Source organism: Agelaius phoeniceus, chromosome 1 (assembly GCF_051311805.1).
Source record: "Agelaius phoeniceus isolate bAgePho1 chromosome 1, bAgePho1.hap1, whole genome shotgun sequence".
NCBI lineage: Eukaryota > Metazoa > Chordata > Aves > Passeriformes > Icteridae > Agelaius > Agelaius phoeniceus.
In genome coordinates this window covers 36,849,028-36,872,208 of record NC_135265.1, presented here as the reverse complement: position 1 = coordinate 36,872,208, position 23,181 = coordinate 36,849,028, and the positions used below count along the sequence as shown (strand labels likewise).

Genomic DNA, 23,181 nt, shown 5'->3' with positions numbered 1-23,181 from the left:
CTGCTTGCATGTTTTTAATTATCTTATTAGATGGTATAACAGTGACCTATGAAATAAAATGAAGGTGAGTATTTTTTAACTTTATTTTACAGGCTATTTTTCTAAATATATTTTAATGACCTAATTATGACTTTTAGGGAAAGCCATTGATGCAGACATTCAATTTGGCTGATAGAATCTAACATCTCAAGGACACTTATTTTCTTTCAAGGTGGATTCATACATTAATACTGCTTCTAATAAATATATAGCCTAAAAAAGCTCACTTTTCATACTTGTGTATGAACTTACTTTATGATTCAGAGACCCATGACTGCTATGTTGGATAATTTCTTAATACATCTCTGCACATATATATAAGTTTAATTCTTACCCCATGTATCAACATAAAGTTCTTTTCTCTGTGGCTTAAATTCCATGACAAATGATGATTGCTCAAAGTTGTGGATTGTGTAGACAAGGTGTATTCCTTCTTCTGCTCATATTTCAAACAGGCAGAGGATCTAGTGTAAGAAAGACTTTTGTGTTCCATTTTCTCCCCCTGACTTCTTACAGATTCTGCTTACCAGATGTTTCCTTCCTTGATGCAGCAAGGCAATGTGGTCCTGCTGGCTGAGGCGTTTCTTGTGTGCCAGCCAGCTGCGGGCACTGAGCGTACAGAACAAAGACAGCAAGGGGTGCAAGCTGTTCCCCCTTGGTTCTTCCCACTTCCAAAAGTGGTGCTCAAACCTTGCCCTTTGGCTTTTGTTGGCAGCTGAGCCAGAAGTGGCTACATAGCCTTTGTCCCTACATTTTAAACATACTGTGAAGATGTGTGCAACTTACATACTTCCACCTTAAGGAAAACTTTGTCTTACACTATTAGGAAGCAGCCCTTTTCCATGTACACAAGTCTTGTTCATACACAGACAATGGTACTTTATTGTTTTAATTTTAAGCCGCTCCTGTGCAATTATGGTTTTATTTTTCCTGATTTTGTTCATGTCCACACATGATCAAGAGAACAAGCTTGTTTCTATGGGTTTTTCTATTATTTTGAAATAGGAAAAATTGGATGCAGAAGGCAATGCAGTAAAATTGTCACTGCCACTCCACTCCATGCTGCAAGGAGAATTCACAGCACTTGCATCCATTCTCTCTTTCCGCAAGGAAGCAGTAAAACTGGCATCCATGTTTATTTTGTTTTATCCTAAACCATTTGCTAGATGCTGTTCCAGTTGATTCCATTTATGTGCAAAGAGGCCTTTTCAGTGTGAGTTAATTTTGTCTGGGAGCATGTAAACTCTCTCCTTGATTCTTCCGAAAGATCATGTTCATAATGTGCTAAGAATCTTTCTCTGGATGTGGTAGTCTGTGCCAGTACTCTCATTTTGTTAGTGTTTGTGATGTTGTTAGGAATTCCATCTTGCAAATCTCCTTTTTCCAACAAGAGAAAGTGACCGTCTTCACTGATCACAGGTTTCCTCCAAAAGGTGCTTTTTACTCCAAAACCTGGAAGGTCACTGTTACACCTATTAAAAGCTTAGAAGATTTCTGATTTTCTCTGAATTCTTTAAAATTGTGTTCCTTTTTTTTCATTTTAAGAAGACTTACATCATTTCCATCTCTTTCTTGTCAAATTTCTGTTATTTACTTCTTCCTTCCATAGCTGATCCTTGCTTCATTCTTTGCCTGGTGTTCTAAGGAACTGGTGAATGATATCATAAGACAAGGAAGAATAATTTGTGATTAAGGAACTGAAAACCTATATTCAGTATACTTTTTCTAAGATACAAACATTTCAACATATATATTTTGGTTTTTTTTAACTTTTCCAGTGAAAATTATATTACTTTCTAAAGACCTAGAAATAGTAATATGGACTTGCTTTGTGGTTTAATGCAATGTAATAGGGAAAAGCAAATTTAAGACATTTGCTTAAAGCTTGAGATGGTTTTGACAGAGAATTAGAAAGGAAGGATTGAGTTACCAACATCTTTTGTTGTTAGAATGTTTTTTTATGGATTGGCTGCAAGAAGGAAATACTTAGATTGTGAAGAGAGACCTTGGAAGAGAGAATGGTAATTTCTAAAGTCCATTGAAAGCAAGTGAAAATTTTAGTTCACTCCTGATTTATTCTGTTGTACTTGAGAATCAGCATATATACCACTGACACCACAATCAACTGATGCCATATTTTCCCTTACTAATGCTTAAAGTGGCTTTCATTATGAATTTCTTTTACTTTTTTACTCTTAATAACCTTCAGACTTCCATGGCAATTGGGAGATGTGACTGGGGACATTTTCAAGAAGGCTAAGAAGGAGGATGTAGGGAAATGGATCAGTTAGCCACAGTCTGTACTCAGGAGAAGTAGGAAGTAAATGTTCTTCATGTACATGCAAAGAATTTCAAAGATATTGGGGGATTTAAACTAGAAAGCTTTGACTCTGCAACTGGCAAACTCAGTTACAATACAAAATTAAAAATAGTTGAACAAAATATCAACATGTTGTCTCACCATTCTGTAAATGTATGCAGAAAGTAATGAGTAGAGGAAAATGTGCTGGTGAAATTTAGACTTCAAAATGGCTGTAACAAGAATTCTTCTATAAAAGCTGAATTGGTAAAGGGTTGGAAATTATGTGCTTTCCAAAGGCCAAACTTGGCTCTTAGGCTGAGAACCACCAAGGCAAAGTGGACAATTTGGAATATGGAGAAGGATATCTTTGGGTTCTGCGTCAGACCTAGTGCTGTGAGGAAGGGTGCTGGCAGAGCATCCTGCTGCCAGTGCAGCCTTATTTCAGTTCCCTAAACTGTGCTGCACACACACTGGTAGCTTAAAGAGCATAGCTAACTAATAACTTTATTTGCTGGAATGTTTGCCTTAAGAAAGTGATTTTACCTTTCTTCACACAAACCTTTTTAACTGTATGTCAGCCAAAAGCAGATGAAACCTGAACTGTTTAGAAAAATCTGCCCTTTGAATGTTCAGCCTCCCAGCAACACAGCCATGCATATTCACACTTACATGGCTGTTAGCTCTGCCACGTATCCTGAGGCAGGACTTTGAGAAACAGAGGAAAATACATGAATTTTCCAAGCAGACTGATAAGCCTTCACATTAAAGCTGTCAAATGGATTTTCAGGGTAGCAAATAGAAATCTGTGTGTTTCAGAAATATTTTTTTAGAAACTCTACTTCTTATTACTTGATACTACCTTTCAATTTTTTTTCCTCTGTTTTTATAGAATTAACTCTCTTTATTACATTCCTGAAAGTTGCCTCACTTTTTTTCTCAACTGTTGATTTTACAACATAATAAATAATACAAACTATGCATGTTTCTTGGATTTATGCAGTATGTTTGAAGGGAATTGTTGCCTCTATTTAAATATTTAAATATAGATACTTGATGTTCCTCTCAATAAAGGTCTCATATTGCAAAACATTTGACACAATAATTTGAGAACTGGTTTTCTTTCTGATGGCCTGTTCAGTAGCCTGTTGCTTCATTGAGTGCCCCTGAGGAGCCAAGTTTGGGTCTCAACATTTTAAAAAGCAGATTTTGAAGATGAAGACCAGTATAAAAATGTGAAATTGGCTTTGCTAGAAGCACACATGCCATTGTTTTAAGATGATTTTGTCAATACTAGCAGCACTGCTCATGAATTTTCTTTGTATCTCTCTGAGGCTATCCATTTTATCCTTTAATATTGGTCTAGAGGATGGAATAAGTTTGAGATTTAGGTTGAAATCCTAAATATGTATGCAAATGTTTCAGTAGTATAGCAGCATTCTTCCATAGACTGAGAGTATTCTTTGTTATCTAAATGTTGTTGTAAATATCAAATTGGTCTTGTTTCTGCAGGGACTCAGAAAAAAGGTATTTCAAAACTTGGCATGAAATATTTAGAAAAGGCACGAGACAAAATAATGATACACACTATCTGATGACCCAGTAGGTGCTGGTTTTTTGTTAACTGCAGTTTCACTTGAACATGAATTATGGACAGTAATATTTACCTGATAGATCTGAGCCCCTGCAGTCCCAGAACTGAAACTTTTGCCCTTTCTCAGTGGCATAGATTGTAGTTCCATGTGGTTCTTCACAGTTTTGCGTTTTTCTGGGTTTTAGTGTCTTCCACAGAGTTTTGGTGTTGTCTGAACATGATGGTACAAAAATACTTCTAACACTAGTTTTAGACTTTGGCAGGATCTGCATTCATACATTTTCCCAGCTTTATCCTCTAAATCAGTAAATGCAGAAGCAGCAGTTATTGCTGTCTGTGCTATACTAGTCTCCCTCAGTTGTATTTCTTCCTCTTCTGAACAGAGTATGTATTTTGTAAGGAGTCTTAATGGGCTACCATTGCATTCTTCTGCATATCTATGCTTGGTGTTGGTTTTACCATTATGCTGGAGATGGAAATTTAGTGGCAGAGCCAGAGGCAGATGTTCTGCTTCTGCCTGTCAGTGGAGGAAAGTCTTTGTTACCTCTCCCCAACATGCACAAGCTCAGTGTTGCCTTCAGTCAAGCTCATGGAACTATTTGAATTTGAGTTATTTCCTAGGCATATTGTTAGATTATTGATGTCGTGCATTCTGAGTTTATAGTTGCGCATTCCTCAATAGCTGAGCAGTAGTGGGATTCCAGTGACTTTTAGTAAGATGTTAGACCTTAGAGATTCACATACCTTTTCAAGAATGCTATTTATGTGCATGTAGAATTTTACTTAGACTTTCTGAAGTTCTGCTTGTTGTGATCTCTACTAACAGTCGACTGAGAGGAACACTTCTGTTCCAAACTTCAGGCTTCTGTATCTGAAAATCTGATGCTTGTAATTGCCTTAACAAGAATCATATCCACAAATCATATCCTCTTGAAAAGAAAGAAAAATAGACTTCTATATATGATTTGCTCAGAGGTCAACCTCATTTCTTATAAGAAAGAGAGTGTGGTTAGAGCACACTGTGTCTTAGAGCAGACCCCAGTATACAATTCTTTGGCAGAGAGATTTAAACTCTTGTGGTTATGACATAAGTGCATGTTTCAAAAGATGGAAAGGAACAGATGAGAACTATGAACAATTCCTACAGAATTAATCCCTTCATTGATTTGCCTGCTTTTTCTTTCATACATATTGAGCACTTTTCCCGCTTTGAAGTAATGCAATTCTCCCTAACTCATGCCAGTAGATATTTTACATTGGACAGAGATAACACATATATGAAATTAAGTTTCTTAAAGAACTATTATTCCAACAATTTCTTTCTCATTCAGGTCTGTGTTGGTTTGGCACAACCTGGTTATTGGTAGCAGGGGGGCCACAAAGGTGACTTCTGTGAGAAACTGCTGGAAGCTTCCACCATGTCCAGCAGAGCCAATCCCTGGTGGCTCTGAAGATGGACATGCTGCTGGCCAAGGCTGGGCCAGTTAGAGATGTTGGTAAGGCCTCTGTGACAACATATTTAAGAAGAAGATCAAAGTGGAGCATGCAGAGTTTTTCTTATAGTCAGAGAGGAGAAGGAGGTGAGAACATGTAAGAGAAAACAACATGGAGACACCAAGGTCAGTGGAGAAGGAAGGGCAGGAGGTGCTCCAGGCTCCAGAGCTGAGATTCCTCTGCAGGCTGTGGTAAAGACCATGGTGAAGCAGCTGTGCCCCTGCAGCCCATGGGGATCCACAGGGTATGCAGAGATCCACCCACAGCCCATGGGGGAGTGCCTACACCAGAGCAGGTGGATTCCTGGAAGAAGCTGTGATCCAGTGGGAGAGCAGGTGGAGGGAGGGAGCCCCTGTTTCCAGGCTGGAGCAGCCTGTCCTTGGAGAACTGCACCCCATGGAAAGAGTGACCCATGTTGCAGCACTTTTGGGAGGACTGTGTGCCCATGGGAGGGACTCATGTTTGCAGCAGGTGCAGTTTGGCTGCTGCTCATGAGCATGGACCCACACCAGAGAAGTTCACAGGGAACTGTCTCCCATGGGAGGGATCCCATGGCCTCACAGGGGAAGGACTCCTCTCCCTGAGCAGCAGAAGAAAACCTTGGATGACAAACTGAACAAGCCCCCATGCCCTGTCTCCCTGTGCTGTTGGTATGAAGGAGTGAGGGGTTGGGGGGAAAAAATGTGTTTTAAGGGCTTCTTTTACTTCTCATTATCCTCTTCTGACTCTGTTAGTAGTAAATTCACTTTGCAACTTTGAGGCTGTTTTGCTCTTCAAGTGTTTTCTCCTGGTCTTTATCTCAACTCAATTTTTTTCTCTCCTCTCCCCAGCTGTGGCACGGGAGGTTGAGGGAGCAGCTTTGGTGGGTGCCTGGCATTGGGCCAGTGTCAAACCACGACAAGGTCTTATATTATATGTATTTATTATTATTATGAAGACTTTACAATATGCCCAATAGTACATTAGACAGGATACTCAAATAAGAATCTAAAATGAAAAATATTTACAAAATAATCAGAAAACATTAACATTGACATTTGCCCTTAATTGTACAGTCTACAGGTGGTATAACACAGCATCATGCATTTAATTTTCTAGTTTGATTAAAAGTAAATGCATGTGCTTATTCATAGTTTAGGTAGTTCCTATTAGCTCTTGAAATCTTTCACTGCAGTGAAGCAAGTGGAATATGGTAGACATGAGTTCCAATCTTCATTGCTCATTTCATGTTGACCGGTGGGTTTTCTGCAATCCTGGGTTAACAAGGCTCTTAGATATTATTTTACATAGTAGGGCTATATAATTTTAAATGTTATCTTTTTAGAATTGATTGCTTGTTCATATTAAACAGTGTTACCACTATTAAAAGTCTCTAGAATTGTAAAGCTTAGATTATTAGTCTTCATTCAAAATACTTGAGACATGAATTAGGGAATGCTGTTCAGAAAGGATTTTAAATATCATTCAGCTCTACTAAAACTAAGGCAGATCCCAGCTTCCAAGTAATTTCTTTTTCAGTTGCTTATAACTTTTTTTGTGATCCTAGCAGCCAAGGGGGAATGCAGAGGAGATACAATCTTGCCAAATTTCTTTTGGCAGTTTTAAAAGTAATTTGGTTCAAAACGTGTTTGGAATTGCATTACTTTTTTTTTTTTTTAAGGCATAATATCTGCACTAATACAATTTCAGAAGTGTTGAAATTACTTTCTTACTGTGTAGCAATCACTTCCAGCAGCTGGTGAGAAAAATAACCTGAAGAGTTTCTTTCCTCTCTGTTCTTTCTTTTCACAGTTGCACTGGTTGAAACCTTTTGCTAACTCAGCTGACACACTGGCATTTTCAAAGACATTGTGGGAATGTCATCCACTTGCAGAACAATGTGAATAGCTTCAGAGTCTGACCTGTTGTGTGCACAGGGGAATGTGGCACTCTTGAAACATAGCTACCTTAGGGAGGCTGCTTGGCAGGAGTTATAATGGCCAATGATGCTACAGAATTTACAATGGCAAATGAAGAATATTATACATGGTAGAAACAGGAGGGTTATTTAGATAGCCATAATATACTGCAGTTACTGAAATATAAGTGGCTGTGAAAGAAAGGCCCAGATTTTCCTCAAGCTGTGTCTGCTGTATACCATACGTTGTATTTAAAGGAGGCAGAATCATGGTAAACAATCGTAGGCAGCTCCCTACAGAAGGTGAGGATGTGTGGGAAACAAGGAGACAAAAATGACCAGATAGTCTTTCTGACTTGGAGACTGGGGGATGTGAGAGGAATGAAGGAAGCTGCTCTACACCATTGGAATTACTTGCTGCTCTTTTGGTCACCTGGGGGTACTGACACCTGGGAGAAGCTAAAGGCAGCCCTAAACCCTGCAGTCTAACACTGCTGTAGGCATCTCTGCTCTTATCTAGAGCACCTTTGGTTTTCAAAGTAATTAATAATCAAGACCCAGAAGTAAACACTTTTTTTTTTTTTAAGACTATGGTCCTAGCTGAAAGGTGGTGCATTCACAAACACAGGACTTCTGGTCTCAGCATGAATCATGAGTTTGTTCCTGTCACAGAGGAAGATGACCATAATTTCCTGGCTTGCTAAGTCTATCCTCTACAGTTCTCAGCAGCTATATCTTACAATTCTGTTTTTAAAAACTCACTCTCCCAACTCAGCTTAAAAGGCTGAAAACCATCTAACTTCACCTTGCATATATTTAGGGCAATTCGCAAAACCAGAGTTTGCTGGTATTTAGTATAACCCACTCTGTGACCCTCCTTAGCAGAGTAAATGTGGTGAGATCTTAGCCTGGAGTCATAATAGTAGTTTCCCTCTTCCTGGTTTCATTTGGTCTCCCAGGGAGAAGTAATAGTCTTCCATGTGACAGGGGGAGGAGGAGATGTTCAGCTTAAGGACATGCATTGAAAATAAATCTGAAACACATTTCCTTGCACATAACCCAGCTCCTTACCTTGAAATTGCCCTTTGTATTTTAAAGTGGCTGCAAAAAGTCTGTGAGCAAGTCGTGGGCTACTAAGACTATCAGATGGCTTCAGCTGTTCTTGAGATTCATTTCAGTAGAAGTTGCAGGAAATATTGGTTTAATTCTTTTATTCAAACTCAGTAGATGGTTTGGGACAATTAATTTCCAATTGTTTCCCAGTAGAGCAGATTTACTTGTATATTAATGAGGCACAGGTGTTAGGCCCCTGGTGCCTGCATGCCTGGGAGGCATATTTAGGTTGTTTATCTAGTCAGCCATAGGTACTGCAAGGTACTCAAGCTTGCCTTTAACAGTTTATACAGTGAGGCTTTTTAATTTTTTGATGTTTTTTTAAATTTCCTAGCACCTGTTAAAATTTTAAAACTGATCATGTAGAAAGAAGTAGGAGTGATTTCAATAGTAAATAGCACTAAATGTTAAAGAAAGTCATCTTCTATGATGCTTAACTGCCCAGCTTGACATTAAGAAGAAAAGAAGGTTCATTTAAGCAAATACGTCATGTGAAGAGCTAATACAGTCAACAGTGTACTTTTCTGTTGCATACTTTTGGAATAGGTACTTCTTTGTCTACAGCTGAAACATGAATGTGCTTATATTAATATTCATTTTTCTTGTTTATTCACTGAACTGCAGTACCAACATTTTAGAGGAAATGGAATAGCCTCCATAGACATTATGAATTTCAGTAGCTGGCATAATTATAGCGATCTACATATTCATTAAATCCAAAGAAGAAATGTGTCCAAAAAAACAGCCATGCGTTTAGAAGTGGTACACAACTAAATATATACATTTTAAAAAGTTGCTTTCCTCTGCTTATCCAAAATTGTATAGTGTCATATAGTCCTTAAATCAGCTAAGGCTTTTTTTTTTGTTTAAATGTTCATTCCTTTTGCTTTTGCAGTAAAGAATGGGAAGAACTATTTGTAAACAACAATTACTTGGCAACCATACGGCTGAAGGGGATTAATGGGCAGCTGAGAAGCAGCAGGTTCCGTAGTGTTTGCTGGAAGGTAAGAAGAGAAAATATTTATTTACAGTTTGTGGTTGCAATATATCAACACATTACCTGATGCGCTGGAAGATTATTGATGCAAAGAATCATGAATTTTCCAAGAGACTTCATCCCAATGTTTTCCTACTCGTTTTTATAATTCATTGGACATTTGCTAACCACATCAAATTGCTTTAAAGCTGAATTGCAGGTAATAGCAAAAGAATCCTAGGAAAGTGTATCTTTGTGCTGGTGATATGTTTAGAATTGAGTGCCACACAGCCATCTCTCCTCTCAGTATCTGTGCAGGAAAGTCATGCACTGGAAATAGATAGGAAGTTAGTCTAAAAAATTATGGTTTTGTGGAATTTGGTACTGCTTTAAAATCAGTCTGATGCTTCTGCTAGTTGGTTTTCCCAGTGAAATGAGAAAGTGAAGATCAATCCCTCTTGTAAGGACTGGATGAAGAGGGAAGCAAAGTCTTCCAAAAGCAAAATAGCTCCTTGGGAGTTATTTGTTGGGTTTTTTTGAAGTAGCAGGGGAAGGAAGAGAGAAGGAAAGCAAGGTAATATGGAGTAGCTCTCTAAAGTTCAAACAAATTTTTTGCAATGACATCAAGTCTTCTGTTGTGCACTAACTTGGATAGTAGAGAAAAATTTTTCCAGGAGAGTTACTGTGTGTTAATGCCGATCATTTAAATTACCTCATTTGGAATTTCTGAACCATCATTTTGGCACAGAGACCTATAAAAAGAAATTTAAAACACTCCTTATATATGAATGAAAGAAAGTTTGAAAATTGAAGTATATGTAGCATTGAACTAGTTTAAAGTTAATGAAAATATTTTATTCAGCAAGCCCAGTGAATATATGCCACCTGCATTGTTTTACCAGTTTGCCTCTTTTTAAGTCTCTAAATTAGGAGGCCATAACTCAAAACCCTGAACTAAGACAAACAAGTCCTTCCCTGTCTACCAATTAAACCAAGGAGTGGTTTTATTTTAGAAATAAGACAAGGTTTATTTGCTTGTCCCAATATACATTAGGGTTCTGTTGTTGAATTCTGAAATTTTCTTTTTTTTATAGTAATTTAAGAATGATTTGTCAGTACTTCTGTTTTTCAGAATTACTGTTTCTTAACACTTTACAATGTGCAAATAAAAACATTGAAAAAGGAAGAAAATACTGGGGTTTTTCCTTGCTTCAAATGCAAATAAATAGTATTTTGCACTGCATGTTTCTTTCTAAACCTTTTCAAAGAGACGTGAAAAAATGGAGATGTAGACATTCTCAAGGACTTTCTGCAAAACTGCCTCTCTTAACTGTCTTGCAGAATTCCAGAGCATGTTGCATTTCTTACATTGGGTATATCCTTCAGTGCTTAGGTCCTGCTCTGCATTTGTGTTTTGTTTTAAGCATGTTGCATTAGATCATCAGCATTACATAAATAGCTTCAAGTTTTGTAGATTTCTTTTCACATCTTTCCATATTGTTTCTGCCTTGGAAGTCACCATCAACTTTACTGTACCTGTAACAGTTTACAAAGCTTGAGTTCATGGCTTCAGTTGACTTTAATGCTTAATTTCGCCCTATAGAACTGCTGTTGTTCCTAGCTATTTATTTATGGACTAGAAAGCACTAAAACCACAAATATTTATAGCTCTTTTCTTTCTCTTTCTTTCTGGGGTGGTTTATGCTGTCTGATAGGATTTATATGGAAAGCTATGTAAACCTGATGGAACTTAATGAGTTTATTTTGTTTTGCTAATAGTTATTTCTGGACGTTCTACCGCAAGATAGAAGTCAATGGATTAAAACCACTTCAGACTTAAGAACTTCTTACAGTAAGATCAAAGAAATTGTAAGTTGGTACAAAATAGGTTCTCATACTTTGGCATAGATATTAACACTTCTAGCATAACAGGAGAGGATTTGATTTTTTTTTTTCCCTGTTTTTACCTAGCACATTACAAACCCTCGGAAAGCAGGACAGCAAGATCTGATAATCAACAACCCACTCTCTCAGGATGAGGGGGTAAGTTAACCCAACACATGCTACTCAAATTCTCATCTTCGTGATACTGACACAAGTGAGTTCTTGCTGAAGGAGGCAAAAGCAGGTGCTAAAATCTCCCTCCTAAATGTCCAAACTGACTTGTGTTAAGAGCTGTTCCACACCTTCTGCTGGACAACTGGAAATGCTCATTTCCAGGTTCATAGTCTGATTTTCAGGGCTTAATTCAGGGAAGGCTGTGGTAAAAAAAAAATCAGTGCTGGACTATATTTAACTGATATGCTTTTTTATCACTGTATGTTTTCATTTTATACATCAAATGGCTCTAGTTTAAGGAGTGTTCAGTGGCTCTAGCTTAAGGAATGTTCAAATAGTCCATATGACGTGAATGCTGTTAACAGAACAATGAAGTACCCTCCTCTGGAAGGTTGTTCAGCCTTGGACAGTTTTTTTACTACATTTTGTTTTACCTGAAAAGCTTTTAAGAATTTTATAGCACATATCTTTATGCTTTACTATTAATTATGTTACCATTGTTACCATCAAAATTCTTTTTTTTTTACTATTTTTAAAATAACTTAATGCCATGAAAATAAGTTGTTTGGCTGCACTTAATAGATTTACACCTGAAAAGACTGTGTCAAATATCTCTGGTGATATTACTCCTGTTTTGTTTTAGTGATGAAGCCCATACTTCATCTCTAGAGTGGTACTGTGCTCCTTATGTAATTTAGAAGGAGAGAGCTCTGCAGCTGTTATGACTGTGCACATCATCAAACTATTCTTGCATCCATCTGGACAGAAAGTTGTGTCAAATGTAAAAGATTTAAAGCATTTCTGCTGTAGTTTGTGATTATACACAGTAGCTCAACCTGCTTTCTGCCTGTGGTGTCTTTCAGATATAGAAAACAAAGGTTAACGTGTCAGAATATGTGGCAGGGGATTAATCTCTAAAACAAAGCCACTGACCAAATCAGGCATAGGACTGAAGAACAAAGTGCCTTTGAGCCTCTGCTGTGACTGAATGTTACACCCATTTTGTGTCCTGATTTTTCCTTCCTTTCACAATCCAGCTTCTGTTTGTATCCTCTGTTCTGATGGGCCAGGGTGGGAGCAGGGACAGGGGAGTTCCAAAATGTGGTCTAGCTGCATGAAAAGAGTTGTGAATTAAAAACATACAGTGAGTACTCACTGTATGTAAGACATTATCAAAGATAAAAATATTTTTGAAGTCTAGGTTTTTTCCCAAGTTGTAGCACAAATATAGCAACTAATTAACATGGGGTTTTGTAACTTTACTTCCCTCCCTTTAGATAGCATTAATTTACTTTCTCTTTTATTTCTGTGGAGCATAAGCCACCATGGCAAAGAATTGCTTACCAGGAGGCCAGAAATTTTTTTTGTCTCCACTATAACAAACTAAATTACTCCCAAACAACTTCTTATTATGGATATTGCTGCAACTTCCAATAAAGTCCATACATCCATAGAAGAGGTATGGTACACTCCAGTGATACAGACCTTTTTCCTCACGTGAACAACTGGATTTTTTCCAGTTGAATTGCTGGTTCTGATAAGTTTGTCCTTACTCTGCTATTCTAAATATTCTTCCTGGAACCCAAACAAGTAACTCATAAACCTGCAGCCATCCAGTGAGCAAATGCCATGAGCCTAGGACAAGGATCCAGGAATTTGAATGCTTTTATTACTGATCTAAACTGACTTTCTCAGATATGTTTTGCTGCTCACCAATATTCTTTATCTCCAATAAAATACTGATATACCTGTCTACCGGGAATGTTGAGGATTAATTTGTCAATATTTGTACAGTGCTTTGCAGTACTTTGTAGTTTATAAGCCTTAAGTATTAGTAGAAGTCTTGGTTTCATACAATTATTTTTTCTTATTTCAGAGTCTTTGGAATAAATTTTTCCAGGATAAAGAGCTTCGAGCAATGATTGAACAAGATGTGACGAGAACGTATGTAGATCTTTAAGAGAAATTTCTATATATAAATTTATATTCTGCATTTTTATGTGGTATATATTATACTGTGTTTTCTTGACTTTGGTTAGTGTAAATGTCAGGTTTATTGAACATGAATGTGTGGAAACATACATTAAATGTATAAAAATACAACTTACATGGAGTAAAAAATGAGACAATTTAGCTGAACATTAAATCCTGGAGATTTGTTGGTATCATTGAAGAAAAGCTCTTCTAAATTAAGATATTAGGAGGTGTACTACTTGTGAAATTTAATGTAGTTTTCTGTATGAAGCAAAGAGAACATAAGAGAAGCTGAAAGGTCTTTTAACTAAATTATGATCATAATGAAAGATCGAACAGATTACTTTTCTAATTCTCAACACTTAATACAATCAATAATAAAAAAGCAGTTTGTAATTAGTAAGGGAAATGTCACTCGTATGGAACTTGAGACATTCTATTTTTATTTATCACTATTCTAGCTTTATTTGTCATATATGCCTTTTAAAATTTGTCCTGATATTACTATGATTATGTTTTCATCTTCTTGGCCCTTAGGTCATTCCTGTTTAGAAACTTGTGTGAGTTAGAACACTCAGTTCCTGAAAATAATTCTTTTCAGAGTGCAAGCATTGAGTAATGTGTAAATATAATTAAATTCAATTACTGGTTTGCTACCATGTGATATTTTACTGTATTGCAAATATTTTTCTTTATAACTTGAAAAAAGTGACGATAGTCGTAGATTCTGCAAATCCCAGGCTTACACATTTTCATTTACAGGAACCAAGTCATGCAGAAGAAATCATTGCAGTCTTGTTTTTGATTATTTTACATGTCCGTCCCTAGACCCATTCTTGAATGTATTTTGCCATGAGATGTATAATTAAAATCTGAGTATACTTTCATGTGCATTCTCACAACAGATGGTATTTTTTGTTTGTTAAAGGAAACAGTTCAGGATGTTCTAAGATTAAAATATATGTGTATCTAAACTATAATTGGAGAATGAAAAGTTTTATGGAGGTTATGGTGGATGTAAGATTATTATTTAAATATATATGTATATACACACAAATTCCAGGCTCTCACTGTGGCAAATGGCAAAATAATATTCACTAATATCAGTAATAGTGACTAAAGAAATTTTCATTAATGCATTTATACAAAATGACATCAACCTGAAACAACAGTAGTGTATATTGTGTCATCAAGAACAAAATAAGTCAAGCAATGAAAAAACAAAATTTATCAGTGACATGAATGCATTTGATAAGCTACATGCATTTTATATGTACATTTTTTGTCTAATCATAAAACATAGTATGCATTTTTACATATTCTTATGTATCTATTTATAAACTATAACTATTTTAAGAAGCAGTAAGTTCTTCATTCTGTGGCTTTAGAATGTAAAACCCTCTCTTTTTATTTACATTCTTTAAATAAATCCCTGGAGTTAGAATTTTAAAAGTTTAAAATTCATCATTAGTTTACAATGCTTTTTATTAAAGGTTAAAATAATTATTGTATTCAATTTCCATAATCACTACCTTCTAGCTGCTATTTCTTATTTAATGAATGTTTTTATATTCTTCGTCATCTAGTTCAGTCCTCCATCATCCCACTGCATCAAGTGTATAATGCTGTAGAGAGTGATACTAACTGCACACAGAGTAGCAAACCAGAGTTCCAGCTATCAAAGCAGTAAAAAAATTACTCTATAATGCTCTTGTTAGAATTCCCTGAAGTGTGGCAACAATAAACAAGAAAAGCAGCTAGAATTAGGTTCCTAAAATTGGTATTGTTTTAAACTCTTTTAAACTTCAGGATTTTGCTGTTGGAAGGCAGCTGTAATAAAGTTTGTTCGTATGTGTTTGTGTGTTTGTTCCTATGCATTTTGAGAATCCTTATCTCACTTAATTATTGGGTCTGTGAAGCCTAAATACTCTCAGCTGGGTTAGTCATGCTGTAGAGTCTGTGTACCTGTAGAGCTCTAGGACACAAATCATCTCTTCCTAAAGCGTAAATACAGTTTTTGTCTGATGAAACACACTGGAGAGGTACAGTTTTCTTCAGTAATTATAAAAGGCTCCTAGCTCACCAGTATCTACAAAACTTCAGTTTCCTAAAGTCAGGTGTAGAAATCCAGTCCATAATGTCTACATAAAAATAACAACTTCCAATATCTGCAAGTAGGAAGGGATATTGTTAAGTTAGTCCCAACTCATTAGTGATCAATGTTTTCAATTTTTTTTTAATATTCTGCAGGAATAGAAATCAGCAGATTGGTAGATGCAAAAGCATTCAACACAAATTAAAATACCAGGTTACTTGTTGGCATCACAGTGTACATCTAGGGTTGCAAATGGCTAGATTTCATTACCCTCTTTCTCTCTCCAGTATTTTAAGATACTAAAATGCCTAGGGGGCATTCCCTGTAGACAGATCAAGTCAATATCTTCTCTTTTGTAGTAGTACTTTTATATATCAGTCTACTTAGTTTCTGCTTCAGGAGTAACAGTCACAGTTTAGGATGATGGAAGGAGTGTGAAGATGAGTAGTGGTGGTTGCTGGGTTCCAAACTCTCCATCCCCCAAATAAGAATAAATGACTTTAAAATTTGCCAACATCAAAACAGCAGTGGAAAAGCCACTGGAGAGCTACATCTTTCCTAAGCATGTGGAAGAGATGGTAAGGAACAGCAATCCATTGATTATGATCCCCATCTCTGTCTGCCACCAAATTTGTTTTGTGCATCCATTTATTTGTTTACTAGCCTGGTTCTTCAAATTTCTGTGTCAAATTCTGGCTGCCTCCGATGCAGGTGCCCCTAAATCAGCTAAAGGAGTATTTTAAAAAGCTATATCTGACTCACACTGGTCTTCACTTGTAGCAAGCAGGGATCTGACTGCACCATTGTTTCATTGTAGAGTTGTGGTAAAACAGTGTAGGAAAATCCCCGTGTCCTTAATGCAGGCTTTCTTAGAGATGTAATTAAATGTAATAGTCTCATGTTCATGAAAAGTATTCTTACCTTGCTGATTTGAGGATACTGTATTTCTTAAAACAGAGCTTTAATCATAAAATGACATTTTCCATAAAAATCCACCCTGAACTGATAGTTCCCTCATGATCTCTTCTATTTACATTTACTATAATTAATACTTCAGCCAGCTTATTCCTGAGTTCATTATTATCCTTTCTGTTACAATCTCTGCTATTACTAGATCCTCACAGATATCTCTGTGTATTTTTGAGTTTTCTTTGTTAGTCTTCTGTTCCTAAACTTCATAGGGCAGGCCTGAATAACAGTCCTTCAGAAATAATCTCTTCAAACCCCTAAATTATGTCGATTGCCATCTGCTATAATGCACTTTTGGTCTCAGCTGTGTCCTTCCTTTACAGTAATGTGATTAGTACAAGTGCATACAAGTTTCCAAATGTTGGTCTTACCATTACCTCCAGCAGGTGCCAGGAAAACATTACACCTCTCATCCCAGTGCCTCTCTCAGGACTTCAGCATCACTGTGTTTAAGCTACAGTGTCTTCTCTGCCTTGGCTCTTGATTCAGCTCCTTCATCCAAGGACTTCAAAGCACTTTCCTAGCCCTAATTAGTTCTGTTTCTGTGCTTGCCTCCCATCACCTCTGTGAGATGACCACAGTGATTAGCAATGTTAATAGTCTTATCTGAAGTAATTTGTTCTAATTTCCTATATTGTTTCTCTGTGACAGGCTTTACAATAGCCTTAAATACATCTGGTCTAAAGTATAACATTGTAGCTCAGACCTGGGAAACTTGTTTGAAGAAATCTTATTTCAAACCATCTGATTTAATTCTAAAACTGACTATAATACAATCTTATTTCAGCACTCTAGCTTGAGGCCTACTTTTGTTGTCTTTTTTAAGTATTCTTCTGTTTTTCTTTGTCCAACTTTACCATTTCCTTTCTTTTTAGTATTCTACCTTTTCAGATTTTTTTGCTATGTATTTTATATTGCTCTGTATGGCTGTGGAGCAATGTGGTTTGGGACATTTGCTTTATGAAACATTTTTCTGCCATCTAGTTACTTCTTCAGTAGCAATGAAAACACCTTTGCTTGTGCACTTATTCTAATTTTAACTAGGTCCTGCATAACTATTCTATTTCCTACCTCCAACAGTCAAGGAGCAGGATGCATAGGTGAGAGTTGCTTCAGAGGAGTTACAGACTGGTAATATTTATATTTTCTAGTATGCACATAACAGGATTTTTCCAGAAGCCTTTTTTCCTTATTCTCACACGTGTTCCACTTCATTCTGGTTTGCTTAGGGTATTTACCCAGGCAGGTTATTTTATAACTGTAAGTTTATTTGTAATAGCTGTTAAAGACAGTGAGATGTCTAATTGTGTTGTATTGCAACAGATACCAATAAGATATTCTCAATTTTAGGATACTGGTTTTCATGTCAATTATGAGATATTTAAATAATCTTGTCATTAAATGATAATATTTTTTTCTAATATTAAAGAAATACAGAACCCTTGTGTATGCGTGTCATCTGACATACTCTAATCCATTCTTCCATTTCTTCCATTGTATTTCATTCTTGCAGATGTCTAGCTTTAATGAGATTAAAAGGGATTAGTTATTGAAATATAGCTGTGATATCATCATACCTGTGTAGCAGACTGGTGCATATTAAAGAACAGTGTTCATCATTTCGGTTTCAAAACAAATGTAACAAGTAGTTAGAAGTATGTAACTCTAGCAGCACAGAGCGGTGGGAAAGCAGACAAGGGAGATGCTCTTACCTAAAACCTCTTTTAGAAGACCAGCAACTGGCATTCTGTGCACTCTATTGTTCACTCTTGCTGTATTGCTTCATTTTCAGCTTTCCTGAAATGCAGTATTTCCAGCAAGAGAATGTAAGGAAAATTCTTACAGATGTTCTGTTCTGCTACGCCAGAGAAAATGAGCAGTTGCTTTATAAACAGGTAATGAAAATACTGTACAGGTGGCATTCATTGACTCAACATTTTCTATATGGATTGACAATAATGTAGCTCTGTTGTATCTGGAGTTGTATCATAATGCTGAAGTAATCAAAGAGCTGCTTGTCAGCTGGTTGGTAAGTAAGCTCATTGAATAACATATGCTTTCTCCTCATAACACAGTACCTTAAGTTGTTTTCTTTAAGGTTGCTAACTTTTCTAACTTCGAATTTCTTTATAAACATCTTTTTCTTTGTCATTGGTTAAGAAAGAAAAAAACCAAAGAAAGACTTTCTCTGCTTAGGTAAAGAAAATACAGAGCAGGATCTAAAAAGGTACTGAATAAACAAAAAGCATAGTGTTTTCTGAAATTTATACCAAGTTTACTATTTTAAGTTTTATGTAATATTTTAAGTTCTTCCCCAAAGTGCTAAAGCCATGCAGTATGTTAGCAAAAAGATCTTCATCTAACTTTGTAGCATCCAAGAGCAATGCAGCTGACAAAATCCTCTTAAATGAAGGATAAGTAACTTTTGCAGAGTTACTTGAAGAAGTCTGCTCAAACCATTTTTGATAAAATGGTAAAGAAAGCCGAAGTTGCACTAAGTCTGCATCCACAGAGTTAGTGAGTTAATTAATTCAGCATTTGTTCTGAAGGTTTTGAAGTAACTATAAACATATTGTATTCACATAGAAAGACCAATATGCAGAGTATCAACTGAAGCATATTTGTATTTGTTTCTTCACACAGTTATCTGTAGGCTGAGTAGAGACTGACAAACCGAGGGACACTCTGTGTGCTTGGACAAAGGATAAACTGTAGAGGAGCCAACATTTAGGTAGATAGGAAATTTGTCATGGCAAAAATACAGAGATTCAGTAAATGAAGATTTTTATAAAACAATATGTGCTTTCAGGCATGGTCGGTGACCACCCTGTCCTCAAGCCAGGGAATAGGGTTGTTTCATGGAAACAAAGGGCATATGAGTTGAAAGAACACTTACGCCTGAAGAATTTCTTAGGGATTATTTTTAAAAATGGACTATATAGCTATCAAATATATGAAACGTTATTTCTCATGTTTGACAGTGAGCAAGGAATAGTCTTGCATAAGAACAATAAAAATGAGATCTAGGAGCTGTGTTTTGAAGGGCACAGCTAAAAAAATACTTAGCAGTGTTCAGCCTCCTCTTTCTAGTGAATATAGGCCAGAGTACTGATGATGGGGAAATGGAAGAACACATTTGAGCTAATTTAGTCTATCATTTATTGAACAAGAATATTATTTTACTCTTTGATATGACTTAAAAGGACTTAATTACCCTCTGCTCATATTTAAAATCCTCTTGATTCCTTAGCAAGAAATAATACCTTTCTATATAGGGATGGAATATTTAGCCAGATCAAATTTAAAAAAAAAAAAAGCACTGCGTTTCATCACAAGCTGTTAAAGCTATTATTTTCTACTAGGTGACACCCCGTTTAACATAGACCATATTGTTAATAGTTATGGGATTTTATTGAATTAATGAGACTGTTATCATGTAGTAGAATGTCTTGCTGAGTTAATTGAAACTGCAGAGATTATATAAATGGTATTAATGAACTTTGACTGCCTGATGCCTCAGCTTTAATAAAGACTGCTTGGTGGGCTAAATGAACATAGGCAGATAAAAGAACAGGTTCAATTTTGTGAGCCTACAGGCTGTTGACAAAGAAAACTTCTTTACCTCTGTTTTCGACTAGTGTGCCTCAGTAGTATGGTAGTTCCAGGAAGGGATTGCTACAGGATTAAGAGCAGAGGAAGTGCAGAAAATTAAACTAATTTGGATCATGAAAAACTGTTGATTTAACCTCTCGAAGTGTGTTCAGTATATCACCCAAGTCTTGCAGTGCTGTGCCATGTCCACAAAACAGTAAATTATAGTGGTTTTCCTCTCTTGTTGTGGACATGTGTTACTTTTATTAGGAGCTATGTTTTTTCTTACCTCCTTTTAAAAGGGTGGGTTTGTTTGGTTGGATTTCTTTAAAAATAATGCTCCTTTTAGCTTGTTAGTAAGATCCTCCTTTTTAGTCCCCATCCTCCTCTCTTGCTAGAGAACATTTTTTTCATGACCATCATTATCCTTCTCTGAATTAGCTGAAAAGAAATGGTTTATAGTCAACAGGATATGTTTTTTCCTTCTTTTATCAAATACCTAGCTAGTATTCAATAAAAGAAGGAAAAAACATATCCTGACGTAGTGTTTTTACCAGACTCATGCCCCACTTCCCATAATAATAATTTTCACTACAGCAAAGCCTAGCATATTTTTGAGAAAATAATGAAGGTTACCATTAATTTACCGGTAGCAGATAATCTCCAAGTTGTTGTCTCCACAGTGACCTGAATACAAAGCCTGGATTAAGGAGCTTGTCTTCATATGCAGTTTCCATCATGGGGACTGGTCCTGTTGTCATCCATGAGAATTCCTCTGTCTTGTTTGTATGACCACATACAAAAGATACAATTGCCATTGGAATGATAAAACTTGGCCAGTTAATGAAGACTGATTTTTTTGTCTGTCAGCATCTGTCCCTACCCAATGTTATCTTCCAAAATATTTGGAAGAAGTTGTAGATCCTTGACAATTTGCATACTTACAACATTCTATTGAAACTACTACATAGCATCAGCATTACAAGAAGCAATCAATAATGTTTGTTTAATATGCATATATGCATGCAAGTTGTCTTTGTTGTAGGATTTCTGGGTTTTTTGGCCAGTGTGGAGGAACATTTTATTTGATGAGGAAGAATATATTTGTATCCCTGGTATAATGGAGTAGAATGTTGTGGAGCTGTATTACAGTTTTTAAACACAGAATCTTCCCTAGGATCACTGAATTTTTAAATAGCAGCTGTAAATGTAAAATCTAAAGAGCATAGTGTATTGTACTTAAGAAAATGTAGAAGCTACCCGTAGAGCTCTTCTGTAAGACTGGTGACAAAATTCTGGTCCTAGTTACACTGAAAGGAAATAGTGAAAATTAAGCTAAATCACTAGGCTAACTATTTTTTGTTCATGATTTGATTGCCCTTAGAAAAGTCAATATAATTTTGAAATACATTGATTCACTTGTCATTGTAAGAATACTATAATTCTGGTTTTCTTTCTAAACCATAGACTGTATTATGAAATCAATATTTTGTTGTAGCTGGGAACTGTCATAAAATTATCTGAGCTCTGTCAACTTATTTATTAACACTAAAGAGTTTTAGTAAACTGTAGCATTGAAAAAATATGTGTATGCATATTACACTGGTAGCTTTTCTTGCCAAGCTAAAAATCTCTAAACATTTGAAGTACTCTTGTAACTGAAAGATCAGAGGTATCTTTTTGAAATCCTGATATTTCATCATCTGTTTGTTTTGGTTTTGTTATATGTGGGCAGCCACATTATGATTCTATTTTATTATGGAGTTGATATATTATTATGTTGGAAGAATGTGTGATGTGCTTTTATCTTTCATAACTAATTCTTATTTTATGTCCTCCTCCTTTTTCTTCTGCTTATATGTTTACAGCTTAGGTGGTAGGTTTTTTAGATAGTCAAGTTTTCTGGCATTTCCATTTCTCCTATTTCATGTTTAGTATATCAAAATAAAAGATTAGATGTGGAACTGTTAATTAAGCAAGGGCCGTATGTGTGAAAGTATAACCCTGGTTATTTCAATCTTTTTGCCACTTATATATTGTCTAATCCTGGACCTTTCTCCTTTGATATGACCATAATATTTTAAGAAATCTAAACTTGACAATTTGTAATCTAACCCATTTGTGGTGTTTTACATCAGCTTCTGAAATCAAATGGCTATATTTGGTTTATTTTGTTCTTCCGAACTGAATTTCTCATTAGGCTTCATCTTTTAAATTAGCCCCTAAAGGTTCAGAAATAGGAAGGGAAAGAAAACATCTGAACTGCAGCCCTGCCATTGAGGCTCTAACAGTCATCTCAGTCCTGAAAAAATTACAATTAAATTTCCTAGGATTTCTGTTGATGGCATACAGAGAGATCATCAAAACTATTGTCAAAAACTGCATCCAGGCATACTCAAAATAGTGATGTAGAGAAGGTTTCCACATCTACCTCTCAGGTCAGTTGGGACTACTTAAGGAAAATCCCCATTACTTCTAATGCAAGTTTAAGGGTTTTGGTAGTTAGTGGATGTGTTCATTACAAATGTAGCTGATAAGATAACTTACTGGTGTTGAACACTTCTCAGGTGCTGTATGGAATATCAGCTGAGGTACCAGCAAAGCAGCAGGGCAGCTCGCAAGCATGTAACACTTCCAGTGTTCATGTCTGTCCATCACTGAGGGGACTGGAAAAGCAAGTGCAGAGGCTTCCTACCTTGGAACTGCACCCATTAAAAGTAGAACAGCTCAGGTGACCCATCAGCTGTCATGACTCCTGACAGCACCTGAAATATTGATGTGCTTGTGGACCAGCGCCAGTGCTCCTTCTGCAGCAGGATAGATTAAATAGTCTACCTGGAACCCCTGTCTGCCCAGAGCACTCCCCTGAGTGGGGGCTGAGGCTCCACTAGATGAAATAGTTGCACCCTTGAACTGGAGCAGTCCTGGCAGCAGGTTCTTCTTCTGATAGCTGGGCAAGGACTCCATCCAGAGCCATCCAGGGGTAGCCTGGGCACTTGGCATCAAACCCCCTGCTGTAACTGGTAGTTTTGGGCAGAGGTCAGGAATTCCCTCCCCTTAGAGTGATCTGTGTGTCCAGAGG

General features: G+C 36.5%; 1 protein-coding gene across 8 annotated transcripts in view; it reads left to right on the top strand.

Annotated features, from left to right (window-relative positions):
* TBC1D5 (TBC1 domain family member 5) overlaps positions 1-23,181 on the top strand; it is a 318,053-nt gene that overhangs the window by 165,195 nt on the left and 129,677 nt on the right. For all 8 annotated transcript variants that reach the window (XM_077176555.1, XM_077176560.1, XM_077176564.1 and 5 more), the window contains 5 exons: positions 9,332-9,440; positions 11,192-11,281; positions 11,384-11,455; positions 13,347-13,414; positions 18,301-18,403. In XM_077176555.1, coding sequence (XP_077032670.1) covers positions 9,332-9,440; positions 11,192-11,281; positions 11,384-11,455; positions 13,347-13,414; positions 18,301-18,403 — 442 coding nt within the window. The remainder of the gene's footprint in view (positions 1-9,331; positions 9,441-11,191; positions 11,282-11,383; positions 11,456-13,346; positions 13,415-18,300; positions 18,404-23,181) is intronic.